The sequence below is a fragment of the Pagrus pagrus genome, assembly GCF_965226575.1.
Source record: "Pagrus pagrus genome assembly, chromosome: 10".
NCBI lineage: Eukaryota > Metazoa > Chordata > Actinopteri > Spariformes > Sparidae > Pagrus > Pagrus pagrus.
Genome location: NC_140194.1, coordinates 23,898,204 through 23,914,538, shown reverse-complemented (window position 1 = coordinate 23,914,538; position 16,335 = coordinate 23,898,204). Strand labels below are relative to the sequence as shown.

At 41.4% G+C, this 16,335-nt stretch overlaps 1 protein-coding gene across 1 annotated transcript in view; it reads right to left on the bottom strand.

Annotated features, from left to right (window-relative positions):
- Positions 1-7,334: 7,334 nt before the first annotated feature.
- Positions 7,335-16,335, bottom strand: part of LOC311264289 (guanine nucleotide-binding protein G(o) subunit alpha) — a 109,907-nt gene continuing 100,906 nt past the window's right edge. Inside the window, exons 7-8 of the mRNA XM_084365034.1 lie at positions 15,649-15,802; positions 7,335-11,069 (exon numbers count right to left, since the gene is read on the bottom strand). Of these exons, the coding sequence (XP_084221160.1) occupies positions 10,882-11,069; positions 15,649-15,802 (342 nt within the window). The 3' untranslated portion in view covers positions 7,335-10,881. The remainder of the gene's footprint in view (positions 11,070-15,648; positions 15,803-16,335) is intronic.

Here is a 16,335-nt window from a genome sequence, read left to right as displayed (position 1 = left end):
AGAAAACATTGTCTCCATCTCCGTCTATAAAGTTATAAAATTGTGTTTTTGTACAGTAATCAGTGAGGCTCCGGCAGCGTCTCTCTGACATGAAATCATAGGTCTGTGCTACTCGCGCACTGATTTATGGGTGTATTTTGGGAAAATAGGTTTATTTGCTTTGTTGCAGAGAGTTAGACGTTAAGATCGATACGACTCATTTCTGCATGCATTATTTCGAAGCTACGGCCAGAAACCACTTAGCTTAGCTTGGGAGAATATGGGCTAAAAGCTGTTAGCATGGCTCTGTGCCAGGGCCTGCCAGAACTAAAGCTAATAAATTAACATATTTAATCTTAACTCTATTTAAACCATGTTGAACTTAACACGCATTACATTGAATCCAAAAACTTAAGTGATATGTTGTGTTTCTTCTGAGGAGTCTTGTGTTGAACTGCTGTTTGACTGCAGTCTCTTGCTGTTTCACCCTATAATAACAGTTGCATGCGGTGTCATACACGTTGCCAGCCTTTCTGTCTTTAGGCTGTACCAGCAGAGATCTTAGGGCGGGGAAAGGCTTCTGGAAAGTGAAGACTCCTTGTGACTTGGAAACTCATGACATTGCCTCAGTGGTAAACACCCTCTAATTAAAGTTGAGGGCAAGCACTTTAAGCCTCATAATCATAGTTTAATTTCAAATTCAATAGTCTCCAGGACAAACAACGTGTCCGAGTATATTTTGCTGCTGAAAGGCTAATCTAACTGTACGTTTCATTGTTGGCTTTGTTGTCAGCAGGACCGGAAAAGTCTTTTTAACTGTGTGGGGAAAAGCTCGACAACTCCTGACCAAATGGGATATTAAACCACAAAGTTCGCTGAATTAAACCTGACAGAGATTCCATTTCCATATACAACCCATCTTCTTTTATTGATCATAATAGCTTTCAGGCTGGCAATGAACATCGTATTTCAAGTATTGCTTTGTACTGTTGGCTATTAAAATGACAGCTGTTGTAAAGAACCTGCACTGACTCATGCACACAGACAATATTATGCAGAACTAAATGTTAATTTCCCTCAGCCCAGTGAAAAACAGAAAAACATTTTGCATTGGAAGTCATCATTATCAGTGTAGGTTGATCTTTTACTTGTATGCCTGCAAGCTAAAGAGTTGTGCATGCGAGGCGGCATGACACAAGATAATAAACACAGAGTGCTGTGTGGTAGAATGGCGTTTGCCTGTTATTTTCTAAAGCAGATAAAGCCTAGTTAGGAGGAGAATGCTCCATGCAGCACTTCCTCAGTCCCAGCCTGGCTTGTTATTCAGTAAAAAATGATCAAAGTCTTCGCCACTCGCAGTCCTGTTAAATATGACTTCCATGTGTGAAGAAGGCACTGTGTCTCTTTCAGCTAGTTAAGCAGAGAGCTGATGTGACTGCTGTTATCTTCGGTTTCACTTGATGATTCATTGATGTTTTCTCCAGGATTTAAAAATATCTCACTAGCAGCGAGGAGGTGAGGCCACTCGGGGGTTAGGATTTAAGAATCCTGACAGTCGACTGTCTAATGCAGCTGTCAGTCACTCGGCTCATCAGTCAATCTCTTCCTGTCAGTCTTCATCCTGATAAATCAAAAATCAATACCTGCCTCTCTCCAACTGTGGCCTCTCTACTTCCTCTGATTTCTTTGGGTGTTTTTACTCAAACTTCCTTGTCTATTTCCTTTTTTCTGTCTTTAAAAAATAACAGGTCAGTGATTGGTCGATTAGTTGATTAGGTGATGGAAAGTTGCCAACTATCTTGACAAGCGATTCATTATGTCAGTCATTTTTCAAGCAAAAATGTCAAACATTTGCTGTTTACAGTTTCTAAAATGTGAGCTTTGCTGCTTTTCTTTATCATTCATGACAGTAAATAAAGAATCTTTGGGTTTTGGATCGTCGATTGGACAAATAAAGCAATCTGGTGACGTGACTTTGAGCTTTGGGAAATTGTGATGAGCACTTTTCTCAATTGTTTTGAGACTAAATGATTGATAGATTTATTTGGGTAGATTAATCAATAATGGCAGTAAGCCTGTCCTCATCAGAAAACTGACCATATAGGTAAACTGAAGCAACTTATCACAACCAATATTTACTTTTCTTGTTCAGTGGAGACCTTAAGTGGCCCTCGTAATTATTAAGGCAGCAAATGAGGAAGTTAGGCGAGATACTATAAAGGGCAACAAAGTCTGCATAGGGGAGGAGGAAGTCGGGGACGGATGGTTTCGTCCAAACAAACAGGATTTGCATCATTTGAGAGCAAAGTCAAGGTGTAGGTATAGGAGGAATAGGGGTGGAACTGGTGATATTTCAAAATGAATATTGATTTTGTATAAATAATACACATATGATAATATTGTGCATATAACCCAGTAGCCGGTTAGAGTCCGGTGGGTATACATTGTATACATGGTAGCTAGCTAGCTACTACCTCATTGTGTGACTACTACTCATTGATTAATTACTGCCGTGCAAAACCATGTCAAAGCCGACAGATGAGAGCGAGACCTGAAAGAGTGTGCTCGCCAGTGGGAGTTTTTTGGATTTTGAAAAGAGACAGCATGTCGGTGGACAGCCCAGTCTGCAGCAAATGCAGATCAACAGTACAGCAAAAGGGGGGAAATACCACCAACCTGTTCACCCTCCTTCCTGCAGAAAAGTGGACATGACTAATGTCAGTGCATCGCAGTGCATCACAGTGGTTAGTCGTCAGCCTGTGACTCCTCTGCTCCCCACAAGTTATTTTGTTTCAGTTGACACTAAAGTTATGGCAGATGTTAGGGGTTTTGGCTGTTTATCTGTTCATCTGGTTGCCTTGTCACTACTCATTAAGTGTAGTTGTTCTTTTTGTAGCGTTATGGTTACACAGAGTCTCCCCAACCCCCAAACTGTGAGTGTACAACCGAGGTCTGGTATGTCTGTCGCTGGTACGCTGCAATGGTGATGCCGTTTTGGGAGTCACTGGCGATCGGCCTATGAAATGATTTAATAGGCCGATTGCCAGTGATTCCCAAAATGACATTTAATTTAAATCGTGTAGGTATGAGGATGTGTTGATGCAGCTCTACTTCATATAATACCGGTTTGTTTACAAAACTGTATACACAATTTCATTCGACAATTTTATGGAAAAATATAACAGTCACAAATCATTTTATTTCACTGGTAGTAGACGTTCACTTACAAAGTAATGTGCCAGGACTGTGCACTCACACATATCTGACCGGCATGCAACAGCTTGCTGGATGACGGTGCACTACGTTGCAGCAGCAGCAGCCGTGACTCCACCACTTGCGGCGTAAGAACATTGTTGGACGATAGTTACCCACCTCAGACAGCTACAGTGGCTACTGACACCGCCGTAAAATCAAAACTCAATAAGATGAAAACTGACACCCAGGTCAGCAGTAACAGTAATAGTTATTGATATGATAATATGATGACTATAATAATCCAATAACAATGGTAATAATCACGAGGACGCTGCACTCTCATTGTCGTTATGTAAATGTGAGTTGGAGCTGATTTGTACTGTCAGCGTCTTAAATTATATACAGTTATTAAATTATGTGCACCGTGGAAACAGAAGCTGCTGTGATACAACAGCCAACAGGCATCCAAATAAACAAACCAGATATTCGAAACTGTCAGCGTAGCTGTGAAAGAGCAGCAGAGAGGGAATTAAGAGGCATGGAGAGGGACTGAATGATTTTTTTTTAAAAAAGCAATTAGGGCGAGTGGAGTCGATAAGATTCAGAGCTCTCCTTCCTCACACCTCCTCCCTCCTTCTCTGTTGCTGTTTGATGGCTCTCTCCATCTGCCCGGCCTCTCTCCTCCTCTCTCTCTGTTATGCTTGAACCCGGTGAACCAGCCTTTTCCTCGCAGCTACTGCCACGGCAGCGAGGATGAAAGACTCCTCTTCTTCATGTGTGAATGAATCCTGTCCAACACAACTTATCTCTCTCTCCGCCTGCTATCACTCCAGCTCACATTTACTATTCTATCTGCTCTGACAGTGATTCTTTCTGATCTCTGTGTGTGTCTATGATGTTTCCAGTCAATAGCACCTGCAGTGGAGTTGAAACGCACCTCTACAAGAGGCCAGAGTGTGTGTCATCTGGTGAAGTGTGTGTGTACAGTAGGTGCAGGATTACTCCCCTGCTTTATGTCAGTGCACTGACAGGATGTGGCTCTGTGTACAATGTGTATGTGTGTGTGTTTGTACTGCAAACACACACACACACACACACACACACTGTATATACTGTACATTATCAACGCAGCAAATACCAATAGAGGATGAAGAAGAAAATCCTATTTCCTGACAGTGTGTGTGAAGAAGTTCAGAACTGATTGGAGGTAAAAACTAACTCTAGTAGGCATCTCCAGCGTGTGTGTGTGTGTGTGTGTGTGTGTGATCACGATGGAAAAAATGTGTTTGTGTTTGTCCTGCTGAAATATGTCAACACACGCCACAACTTCCTCCCACCGGGGGGTCAACTGAGGAGAGGACAGGAGGGTTGAATCTGTGTTATCATAATGTGTGTGTGAGTGTGTGTGTCGATGAGGAGGGACAGATATTTAAACCGTGAAAACCTTTTCCGGCATTTCCACTCTCCGTCCCTTTAGAGAGAGAATCTCCCCCTTTTTTATGACCTGGGTCTTCATGGTTCTCATCCTTGTAATTCAATAATTGTTCACTCATTTCATTACAAAAGTCCGGGGATACAGTGAGGACACTTAATAGAGCCGGACAAGGTAATGCACAGGTCGACCACATGAGCGGATATATTTAAACAAGAACACTTATTAAAGGGGCACTGTGTAGTTTTGGAGAAGAAATTCAAACTCAGAACTTTAATATTTACAATATTAATGAGGTAATAATACAAACTCAGAAATAAAAACACACTACACTTCTGCAGCTTCCACATAAAAAAGTTTCCACGTGTGTGTTTGTGTGCGTTCGTGTGCTCTTGTGGATAATTATAACACTTCACGTGTTATTTCTGCAGCTGAGAGATAATGTGGTTTTAACTGGTGATTTGTGAATAAGACGAGTCTACAGCAGCTCTGTGAGAAGCTAGCCTCCTGGCACCGGATGCACCAACAGGACTTACAGCTGGTCTGAAGCTAAGTCCGTTTGAGTCTCATTCCCAAACTTGTCAAATAATGATGCACTGGGTTTCCAAACTCCTCAAAAACTGACGCTTTGGGATGGCGGCTGGCCAAACGAGTTGGGAGTGAGACTCAATTTTTCTTACAAATAGGACCTTTAAGCCTTCGTCTCATGAAGACCGGCTGTAAATCTTACACCTAGGCACATAGTCACAGAGAGCCTACACGCTGGTGCTGCAACACACTGTGACAAACTGACACAGTGTTTTTTATACAAAGAATTACCTAATGTATTACATTTGCTGAATTCACACGAGGGGACAAATCATTAAAGCTTGTTGCAGACAATGTTTCAGTTTATCAAGTTTCGTCAATCTCACAAAACTCCATGATTTTTTGAGGAAGTCTGTTATTACGCTGGACTTATTGGCAGTCAACATTTTATTGTGTCTACACAGATCTTTCATTTTCTCATCTCAATCTCTGTGAAATTGCCTTTTCTTTTCTGTGATCCTCCACAACGCTGCAGCCAATTAGAGATGATTAGCAACACAATGAGTAGGACAGCCTCAAGACCAAGATTTACTTTGGTCTTGGGAAGCTGCCTCGTCTACTTACTGACAAACTGTGAACTTACTGCTCAGCTTTCTCTGTTCTGCTTGTATTCAGCCACTCTCTCTCTCTCTCTCTCTCGCTCCACCACACACTTGTTACACACTGCCCTATTCCTTAAAGGAGCTATACCACTAGGCTTCAGTTCAGTTGGTACAACCTAAGAAACTAAGAATCCATTCTGGACCAATTCAGCAGTTAGGACCAGGCTTTGTAAAGACCAGTTGGTGCAACTGGCACCAGGCCTCTCTAACAGACAGTGCCTTTAGGAAGTCATGGTAATGTGAAGAGTAAATGGATGGATGGGTCAAACACAGGACTTTTACCTCAGGCATCAGTCCTTCCCAGAAAAAGTTGTTGGCGTTCACCACCCCCGTGCAGAGCTCATGTGCACACACACTCACAAACACACTGAATGAAATCTATTTTCAGGTAAATTGTATCCCTTGTACAGGCAACGTAATGAATAAATTATTCCCTAGTCTAAAATATTTTACTTTATTTCTTCTCCAAAACCATCTGGCGCCCCCTGGAAAGTAACTTGCGAGCCCTTTGGGGATCTTGACTCCAGATTTAGAACCAATGAACTATGAGACTGAGGTTTGTGTCCCGTGTGAAACCTAAAGTCCATGTTGACTTTTTATCATCATTTTAAAAAGATCAGATTTTACTCAGTTTATTTAGGTTTAGGATGAGATCGTGGTTTAAAATGATAATCCAGGACTCACCTTTGGTTTCATGTAGGACACAGACTGCAGACAGTCTCCTGGGTGGCTTTCTGGCAGAAAGCCCTGAAGGCTCCCACATGTGAGGCCACATTAGGCACAGCGGTGCTTTAAGCTAAATGATAACATCAGCATGTCTCACAGGTAATGCCTACCTTGTTAACCACCTTTGTGTAGCAATGTTGATTACTAGCATTTACCTTTACTCACAAAGTACAGACTGATGGGAATGTATGTATTGTAAGAACTGCATACAGGACTCAAAGATGGCGCCCAGTCACTTGAATTAAACTTGTGCTTGGCTGCAGTTCTGCTGCACACAGCTCTTGTATAATGATGGTCTAAGGGGGAAAATTCTTCTTGGCCACAGGGGGATTTATTTGTTGCAATATTGTGAGTGGCAACTAGGACACATTGGCAGCGAGGCTGAGTCCAACTCTCTTAATACATCCATGGTATTTGGTCAAACACCAAAGCCAATCAAATCACTGACCTGCTGATGGTGCTGGATGAAGACAGTCTGCAGAGTAATGCATCCACCAGATTCCACAGAGAGCCATCCAACAGTGCTTGAGATACTTCAGTCTAGACCAAGGAAGTGAGCCAGTGGAAGGATATTGCGAGTGGAGGCAGCCACCCTGATACAATTTGCTTATATATATTTTTTTTGATACTGATATTTTTATTAGGTACTAGTCATTTACAGTAAACAATGATGACAATAAGAAATGCATAGCCAGCCAGCCACTTTACAATCAGAAATGTCCAATCAGAAATGAGTAAAATGCTATCACAGCTGATGGGAATGATGCAGTTACCATGACTGTAGAATAATCCACTTTGTCAAACCTCCCAGGCTCATTTAGTCTCACTTTATTGCAGATGACATTAAAACAGCCTTTGACTTTAATACGTGAATCAAAAAGTAGAAGTAATCTGTCACTGTGAAGACAAAAAGTAAATGTTTTCCCTTTGAAAAGTCCGAGTGCATATTCAAGATGATGCATGAGCTGAGATGAAACAATGGGCTATAATATCTGTGTAGAGGCGTTCAGGAGATTAAGTTGTGCTCGCTGCAAAGCTGGGTCAGCCCGGTATGTTTTACCGACTCCACTGTAAGTTTCGTCTCCTGAGATAATTAATTTTCTTCCTCTGTGACTGCGGCAATATCAGGCTGCCTGCTGCTGGCCATAAGACGCCCAGCTGTAAACAGCAGAGCTTATTAAAATGCAATTAAAAGTGATCATCTGTGCTGTCTCACCGGGTGTCACATTGTGTGCCAACAATAATCCTGAAGCTGGTTTTGTTTCAGCTATGGTACTGGACTGACTTGATTTATATTTCTGCTGGCAAGCGTTTCACTCAGGTAACGGTTTTGGTGCCAGCAAGCCGTCTGACGACATGGTTTACAAGGTGTTTGAACTAAATGTAGCATATGTGACCCTAGCATCTACAAGCTTTTTTTTAGATTTTGTGTTTCACCTGCGAGGTTTAACTTTTTTTTCTACATGGAAACTAACTGGAGACTCAAAAACACAGACACAGTGATACTGAATGGCTTTTTTGTAGTCATGAAAACAGTGGCTTTTTAATGTAAACACTACATTCGATTGGTTTTTCCAGCACGGACATCCCACATGAAATAACAACCATTCACTAAAGAGGAGTAGAGGGAGAGAGAGAGAGAAAAAAAGCTGCACAGAAAAAAGCATTCACTGGGTATAGAACAGAACATAGAGGAGGTAAAAACAAAATAAAAAAAATTAATGAAGGTAACAGGAACAGAATGCCAAAGAAACAGGTATATCATGTCATTATACACAGTTGTTTTCTCTTTTAAAAACTAGAAATAAAGAGAGCAAGAAAGAGAGGTCTATATAGATAGATGGATAGATAGATCGATGAGGGGTAACATAGATTAGGTATGAATAGATATCAAATCTCCAAATCTACTTATTGTGTGTGTATGTGTGTGAGTGCGAAAACGTGTGTGTGTGACGTGAGAACTGTGCTTTTCATTGTAGACCTGGAAGTTGTGTGTCGAACTGAAAAGAGACAGAAGAAGAAGAAGAAGAAGAAAGGAGCATGACTTTATACAGCGTCGATGTGTGAACATGCGGCGTCTCTAACTAGCAGACGCAGCGAGAAACGTGCTCTCCCCAAAAAAAGTGGTTTGTCTTTTTTTTTTTCTGAAATAATAAAAAATAGATATTGTTATAATATTATATTTAATCGTTCTGAGTCAGGCTAAAGTGAGGACACTGTTCTAATGCAGGGAAACAGGCAAAACGGTAAAAGGAGAGGAGGGCGGGCCACAGTTCAGAGCATTACAACAACACGGGGTCTGTCTGAGATCGTCGTGGTTCCAAGTCAGCTCGCTGTCAAACTGGAACCCTTTGCAAAACATCTTTTTATTTTTAAAAAAGGGGAGATATAGAGAAAAGAAAACGTTTTGTAGCTACAAAGCACAAGAAAGATTATCTTTTGAGAATATTACAGGGTCATCTCGATCGCTGTTGTAATACCCACGTTCATTGGTTTTATTCATTATTGTAGTTACAGGTGTAGAGTTGTTGTCCTTTTTTTGACGGTTTGAATTCTACTTGTCACTGTAAGAATCCCAAAATCTACACTTCTTCTTGCAAGCCTCCCACATGACCTTTCGACCCTTCGAAACTTTCGAATTGTATTTTCGTCAACCCCGCCCCGTCCCATTCAGGAGCCGATCATCTCTCCTGTTGTCACTGCTATCCGTCTTCTCAGAGGTTTTTTTTTGTATTTTTTTTCCACATTTTTTAATCATCTTTTGCTATTTTTATGAAAAGGATTTTTTTCTTAAAAATTATTATCTCAACGGTATCTATGTGAAGCGATTTTTTATTAAGTTTTATTAATTAACTTGTCTCTTTATACAAAGGCTTGAGTATCTCATGCTATCTGTGTCAGGGCTTTAGGTGGAAGAGGAGAGGAGGAGGAGGAGGAGGAGGGGAGAGAAGGGTGGGAAAGAAAGGACGGGCCCTGTGGCCGAAATCAGGACGGCAGGACACCGTGCAAAAAGGCCAAAAAAGAAAAAGAGAAGGATGGAGGTGTGAGAAGTAAAGGCATGATGGTGGTGTGTAAATGAAGAGAGAGAAAAATAGAGAGAGAGAGAGAGAGAGAGAGAGAGAGAGAGAGAGAGAGAGAGAGAGGGGTATGTGTAGGACAGGTGATCAATCAATAAATAAATTAATAAATTAATCAACCATAATCAAACCAGGAGTGAGTTTCCTTACATGGAGAATGTTAGTAGGTCTAGAGGTTATAACAGTGAGGAGGGTAGAGTTATAACGTTGTGTACTTGCTTCTAAGCGTAGCTATCTACAGTACAGTACCTGTTACATGGCACTGATAGGACATTTTAGCACATTTCCTATTGGCTCTCAGGCTCGGCCATGACCTGTGGTTGGCTAATGGCTAAGGCCAGGTTAGAGAGACAGGAAGCCTCACTTCCTGTCGATGAAAACCCAATTGTGGGGAGTGAAACAATACAAGTTACTCTAAAAAAAGAAAAAAGGAAATTGACAACAAACATCTTAAAAATGTCTTGACTAATGTAAACAAAAGACTAATGTTAAAATCAGTGTTGTCAGTTTCAGCAGGTCTTTAGAGTTTTTTTAAGGGTTTTCTCGACCTGCCCGGTGTTTTTTAGGTGCTATCGACATTTTCACAAAAAATGTTATCACATCATCACTACTATGACTAAAAAAATAAACAAAATCAAATCATACACAAATAAAGGTGTCAAGGTGAGGCAAAATGTGAATAAAAATCAGTGTACAGACTGATACTCATGTAATAAATATACACACGATCAACAAAAATAAAACAGCAGTCATATTCATAGTAATGATACAAAAAAATCTGCAAAAAAAGTACAGGATTTGAATTTGTTAACAACGAAAAGACACAGCTGAGAAAGAAAAAGAAGAGGAGAACAGGGAACAGAGGCTTTCATTGACTTTGTTCAAGAAGTTTTCACGGCTGCAGGGTTTTCGTGTTTTCCACTTAAACAAATTTGTTTGCTTGGCAGCAGGCCAAAGAACATCAGGAGGAGAAGTCGAAGCGAGAAGAGAAGAGACAAGAACTAAAAACATTATATATATATATTTATATATACGTATGCCTATTTTTTTTTAAATTATCCTCATTATTAATATGTACCTAGTTGCATTTTTCTTTCTTTTTTCTTTAAATAATCAGCAGAATCATCACCGTCATCATCACCGTCATCATTTCCACAGCAGTGTCAAAGGAACAGGAACGGGGTGGGGGGAGGAGGAGGAGGAGGGGGAGGAGGAGGACAGGAAGGGTGAGAGGGAAGAGGGGACAAAAGGGGGAGGACATTACGGGGGTGTGTGGGCGAGCTCAGTACAAGCCACACCCTCGGAGGTTGTTGGCGATGATGATGTCGGTCACGGCGTCGAACACCACCTGGATGTTTCCTGTATCCGTGGCGCAGGTCATGTGACAGTAGATTTCCTTATTTGGAGAGCGATTCTTGCTCTCGAACTGTGCTTGGATGTAGGCTGCTGCGTCCTCGTAGGTATTGGGTCCTGGAGAGAGGAACACATGATGCATTTATAGGATATATTTGTTAAAATGGCGATCCCAATGAGATCCCTGTAAACCACAGCCCCAGTCTGTTCACCCTGATGCTGTCTGGCAAGAGATACAGAAGTATCTGCTGCTGTACCGCCAGACTGCAGAGCCGCTTCTTTCCTCAAGCTGAGAGATCCACACTCCTTCATAAGAGTTTATTTTTGTGACCTATTTATTCATTAGTTCGTGTAGTTTTTTGTCCTACAATAGAGAACTAAACTGCAGTTTTGTTCCAATCTTGTGTTGAATATTAAATCTTAAACTTACAATAGGCAGCTTTCATTCTAAAGTAAATACTGATTGCACAGTGTAATAGCTGTAGCAGAACGACACCATCCGCAAGATTGGTTCCCTGTAAACCTCTCTTTTATTGTGCAATTTGGCGTGGCCCCTGGGCTGGATTTTTTCCTAAAAAACCAAGGACGAATTACAGCACAAAGGAAGCACATCTGCCATTGTGCAACCAGAACAGGAAGAGGCATTGTGTTCCCTGGTACAAGGAACCTAAAAAAGAAGGAAGGGTCATTACATCACTGAATCTTGCTTTGGTGTCAGACTGTGGCGACAGCTGTGTAAGGGTCAATAAGAGACACATTGAGAAACACACTAAAGCACAACATATCACCCTCATATGACTTATGAAGAAGAAATGCCTCCATTAAATGAAAGAACACACTTCAGAGAGTAGGTTAAACACATTTTTTTTCTCTCCAAATGATTGACAAGGCTAATAATATTGTGACTAAATGGGGCAGGTTAGACCAAATACCGCTGATGAGACTGCAATTACACTGTGAACAATGCGTTGACAATGTGTTTAAGTGTGTTACTCCGTGCATCTCCCATAGACGTCAATACAGCTGTCACCACGGTCTGGCACCAAAGCATATTTCAGTGACGTAATGACCCTTCCTTCTTTTTTAAGTTCCTTGGGGCGCTATGCCAGGTAACAGTGGAACAACTGGAATAACTGTGGAAACTCTACGCTCCAGTGTTGTGTCAAAGTCTGTTCCCCGATTGATACATGTTCCCTTACCACTGGGATTTAAGACGGTTCAAATCTGGCAGTCTTTCTACAAGATCCTAGCATTGAGATCAGGATTCTAGCATACAGTTGTGATTCTTACAGTTGTCTTTGCCTTGTACAGTAGCCAGGTGGTTAGCTGTAGCCATGTTGCTTACCCTGTCTTTGAACAGTGAAACAGTGAAAGACGGGGGAAAGTTGAAAAGTTATCACTTTGTTTAAGACGATTTTTCTCCTTGTTCTGAAATTCTGATTCATGAACGGTAGTTAAGATTTTCCCTAGTTAATTTTGTTGCACAGAACAAGAAGTGAGGGTTTAAAAACAGCATGCTATTCGAAGAGGCTTCTCGCAGGAAGGCAGCAGAGGATGTGACAGGGGAGCAGGAAAGAGCTGCAACATGTCAGACAGGCTTACTGTGATTATCAAGGCAGTTAGCAGAAAGCGTGAGAGACAGAAATGAATAGGATCGACTGAAAGGGCTGCGTCTGTGTGAAGGCGGCAGGAGACAGCTCTCACTTGCCATCACCTCTCTCCTCTCTTCATGGCTGACCAAGCGTGACTGTCTCCTGCTCTTTGACTCCTGACCCTTTCCTTTTCACTGCCACGGCTACATCTGACTCTCACCTCTACATGAAGAGATCCGTCTCCTGTTCTCCTCCCCACAGCTTTAATTTCAGCCTCTCTGCTGCTCCGCTCTCTCCTTCATTTATCACTGACTCCTTCTCTGCTATCCATTTAATCACAGTAAAGTAAATCTTCATGTATATTGCTCTTTTCTAACCGAGGTTACGCAGTTCTTCAAATGGGCCACATCAAACATTTGGTTATTTTGTTTCTCTCCTGCCGACACCTGATAATTCAACCCGACTCAACGCTGTAAACAGCTGCTTTGATTTAAAGGGCCGCATTTCTCCAAATGGTTTACGGCTCAGTGACAGTAAATGTCAAGGTTGGTGCTCGCAGCTCAGGAGGTACAATGCAGAACAAACTAACTAATCCGCTGTATCAGGCAACGATTAATCAGTGGCCAGAAACACGGGAGGGATTTCAGAAAACTATTTCACTTCTGGGAATCACATCAAGATCAGACAGCTGGCAGTCATTCAGACTATTAGATCAACTCTTTTTAACTCTCTTTAGCCCTCCCTCTTATAGTATCAGCTCAGCTTCATAAAGGCTGTCAGGCAGTTTTACAACATGTCTTAAGATAAAGGATAGTTCACAAGTTTGGGAAATGTGTGAAGACGTGACGATTGATACCGCTCTCGTGTCTGTACAGGAAATTTTAAGCTTCAGCGAGCAGCCGTTTAGCGTAGCTTAGCATAAAAAAACAAAAATGGGGAAACAGCAAGCCTGGTTCTGTTCAGAATCTGCCTACAAGCACCATTACAGCCCATTAATTATGGGCAAAGTGTAGAAATGGAAATTCCCCACTCTACAGGGGTTTATGTGCTTTTTTTCCCCAAACTTATGTTTTTGCACCAATTAAGCAGATAAGATTAAACTTGTAAATCAGTGAGCTTTAGAAATGGTCATAGCCAGACTTTGTTCCCTTTAGATGGAGCCGGGATACTGTAGCTGCCCCCCCCCCAGTTCCAGTCTTTATAAGGTAAGATGAATGGCTGCTTGATCCAGCTTCATATTTAACATACAGGCGTGAGAGATTACCTTCTCATCTAATGTTCAAGACGGCAAATAAGTGTATTTACCAAAAACGTCAAAACTGCACTCGAGATACATTTTCAAGACTGACTTGTGCTCAAAGCTAGGACTGGTAAGTTAATTTAGGAAATCTATTAAACAGGCTCTATGTAAAAAATTTGTAGCAGTATACACGTATTCATCACCTTTTTATCAGCCATAAGTGAGCGGATTGTAACGCGACGTGAAAAATGAGACCTTCCCCGTTTCTCTCAGTTGCCTATACAAGCCTGTGGACGATTTGTTTAAGTTGTTTAAGTTAACTTAAAGCTGCTGGACTGTGGGTTTCTTGTGAAGGACTCAGGCTGCAACAGTCCAAAGGATGGGACTTTATGCTTGTTCTCCAGTGCCTCGTCTCAGTTCCTCTGAGAGCAACAGTAGCTAACATTAGTTTAGAAATGGAGTCTGCTGACAGAAACTAACGGCCGGCTTCCAGCACAACACAGAATCTCCACGGCTTGTCACACATGAATGGCAAAGAAAGTTCAGCCAAAATTTCACAATACCAACTTGACATTGGTGAGTAACAATAGCCATGTTCAGTGTTAACATTCATTATGATTGATGATATGGTAGGTGTTTTCTTACATGTGAGTGACACATGAGGCAGTTGGATACAGTTAGCAATGAGGACACGCCGCGCTCACAGTACACAGCCAATGGGCTTGTTCTTCAGTACAGTAGCTAACTGAGTAGCACAAAGCACACTGCCTCTGAGTGTGGCAGCAACAGACTTGTGCAGCGACTAAACCACTTAGCACAAAGCACAAACCTAGAGCAGCCATTCTCAAAGTGGGGTATGCGAGAGCCCCCTAGTGGTTTGCGAGTAAATCTGGTAATATCATGGTTTAAATTAAGTGCTTCTTAAACTGTATTTGATACAGAGTGACTCCAAAGCCTCGTCGTGAGTAGATGGATGTGTTGTTTTTAATATTGAATCAACTTGTATATAAATTTAAACGTTATTATTTTAATCAGACTTCTGCGATGTAACTGAACGTTTTGTGACCATTTTGCGACACTGTCATCTTATTTGGCTATAATTTGTGCTATATAGTTGAAGTAGGCTGATTGTTTTTGGGATGTTGGGAAGTTAACACGTTTTTTTTTTATTGGTTAGGTGGTTCTTGGGTCTAAAAAAAGTTTGAAAAACACTAGAGCGAAGTGTAAACTGTTGGGTATACTTTTCAGACTGACGTACATTCTTGACGGCTATTTTGCTTGTGTTCATCTGGTAATGGCATTTAACAGTTGTTTATTATGTATGTATTAGACTAATAAAGCTAATAGAGGTCATAAAACGTAACTAACGTTTAACTCATCTCCCAACTGGTCAGTGAGAGCTATGGGGCAGTCTGTGTCAGTGTAGTCAGGCAGTGTGTGTTCATGTGTTTTGGAGGCGTGGCTCTGGAGGAAAGAAGGATTATTTTCCCCCAATGGTTACTTACTTTCTGCAACCTGAACAACCACAGCTTTAATGGTAGTTCTATTTTTTCACTAGTCTACAGATGAGCAGCCCCATGAACCTCTTTCCTCAGCAATGTGGGCGAAGTTAAAATGGTTTAGGTGTGTTTTGGACATGCTTTTCACATCTTTAAAGCCTAGCGAATCTGCCGAACAATTTATGATATATCGGGATCTCCTTTCCTGTCCTGTGTAATTGGATTCCGTTTCACTGGTTCACATCTTTTTGTGTTCTCAAAGAAATCAATGTTTTGCACCTGTCAAATGTTGTTGCTTGCATGTTTGGAGATGTGGTATTTCTCACCTCCACACTCAGAAACAATTTGTCCTTTTCTTTTCCTACCTGTGTATTCGGGGAAGCAGATGCTGAGTGCAGACTTCTTGATCTTCTCTGCGAACAGATCCTTCTTGTTGAGGAAGAGGATGATGGAAGTGTCGATGAAGAACTTGTTGTTGCAGATCGAGTCGAACAGCATCAGAGACTCGTGCATGCGATTCTGTGGAGGAGGAAGAAAGATGAGAGGGGGAGAAAGAGGTGGATGGGGAGAGATGAGAAAATAAATTAGACGATGAGGAGGAAAAAAGATGGATGGGATTAGAGGAGATTAAGGGGACAGGTGAAAGGAAGAGAAGAGGATTAGAAGGAGGGAGAATGAGATGAGGAGAGAGGGGAAAAAGGAAAAGGCAGAGGACGGAGAGGGAGAAAAAGTGGATGGGTGATGATGAAGAGAGGAGGAAAGAAGGGGAAAGGTAAAGTTACCACCAATCTATAACCTTTGCATCGGAGCCAGACCGAGGAAACACTTTCATTGTTATGGACAGACCAGAGTTCAAACTCGACACAAATGAGACAACAATATTTTTACAGAGAGAGAAATATTTATCTCCTCTCTCTGTTCAATTAAAACTAAGAAAAGAGAGAGAAAAGAAATTAAGGGGAAACAGAGACATCAAGGGAAATAACACTTTTTCTGCACAACTATTGCTTGTTCATCTTCAATTAAATTAACAACATTCTGATGCATATTAC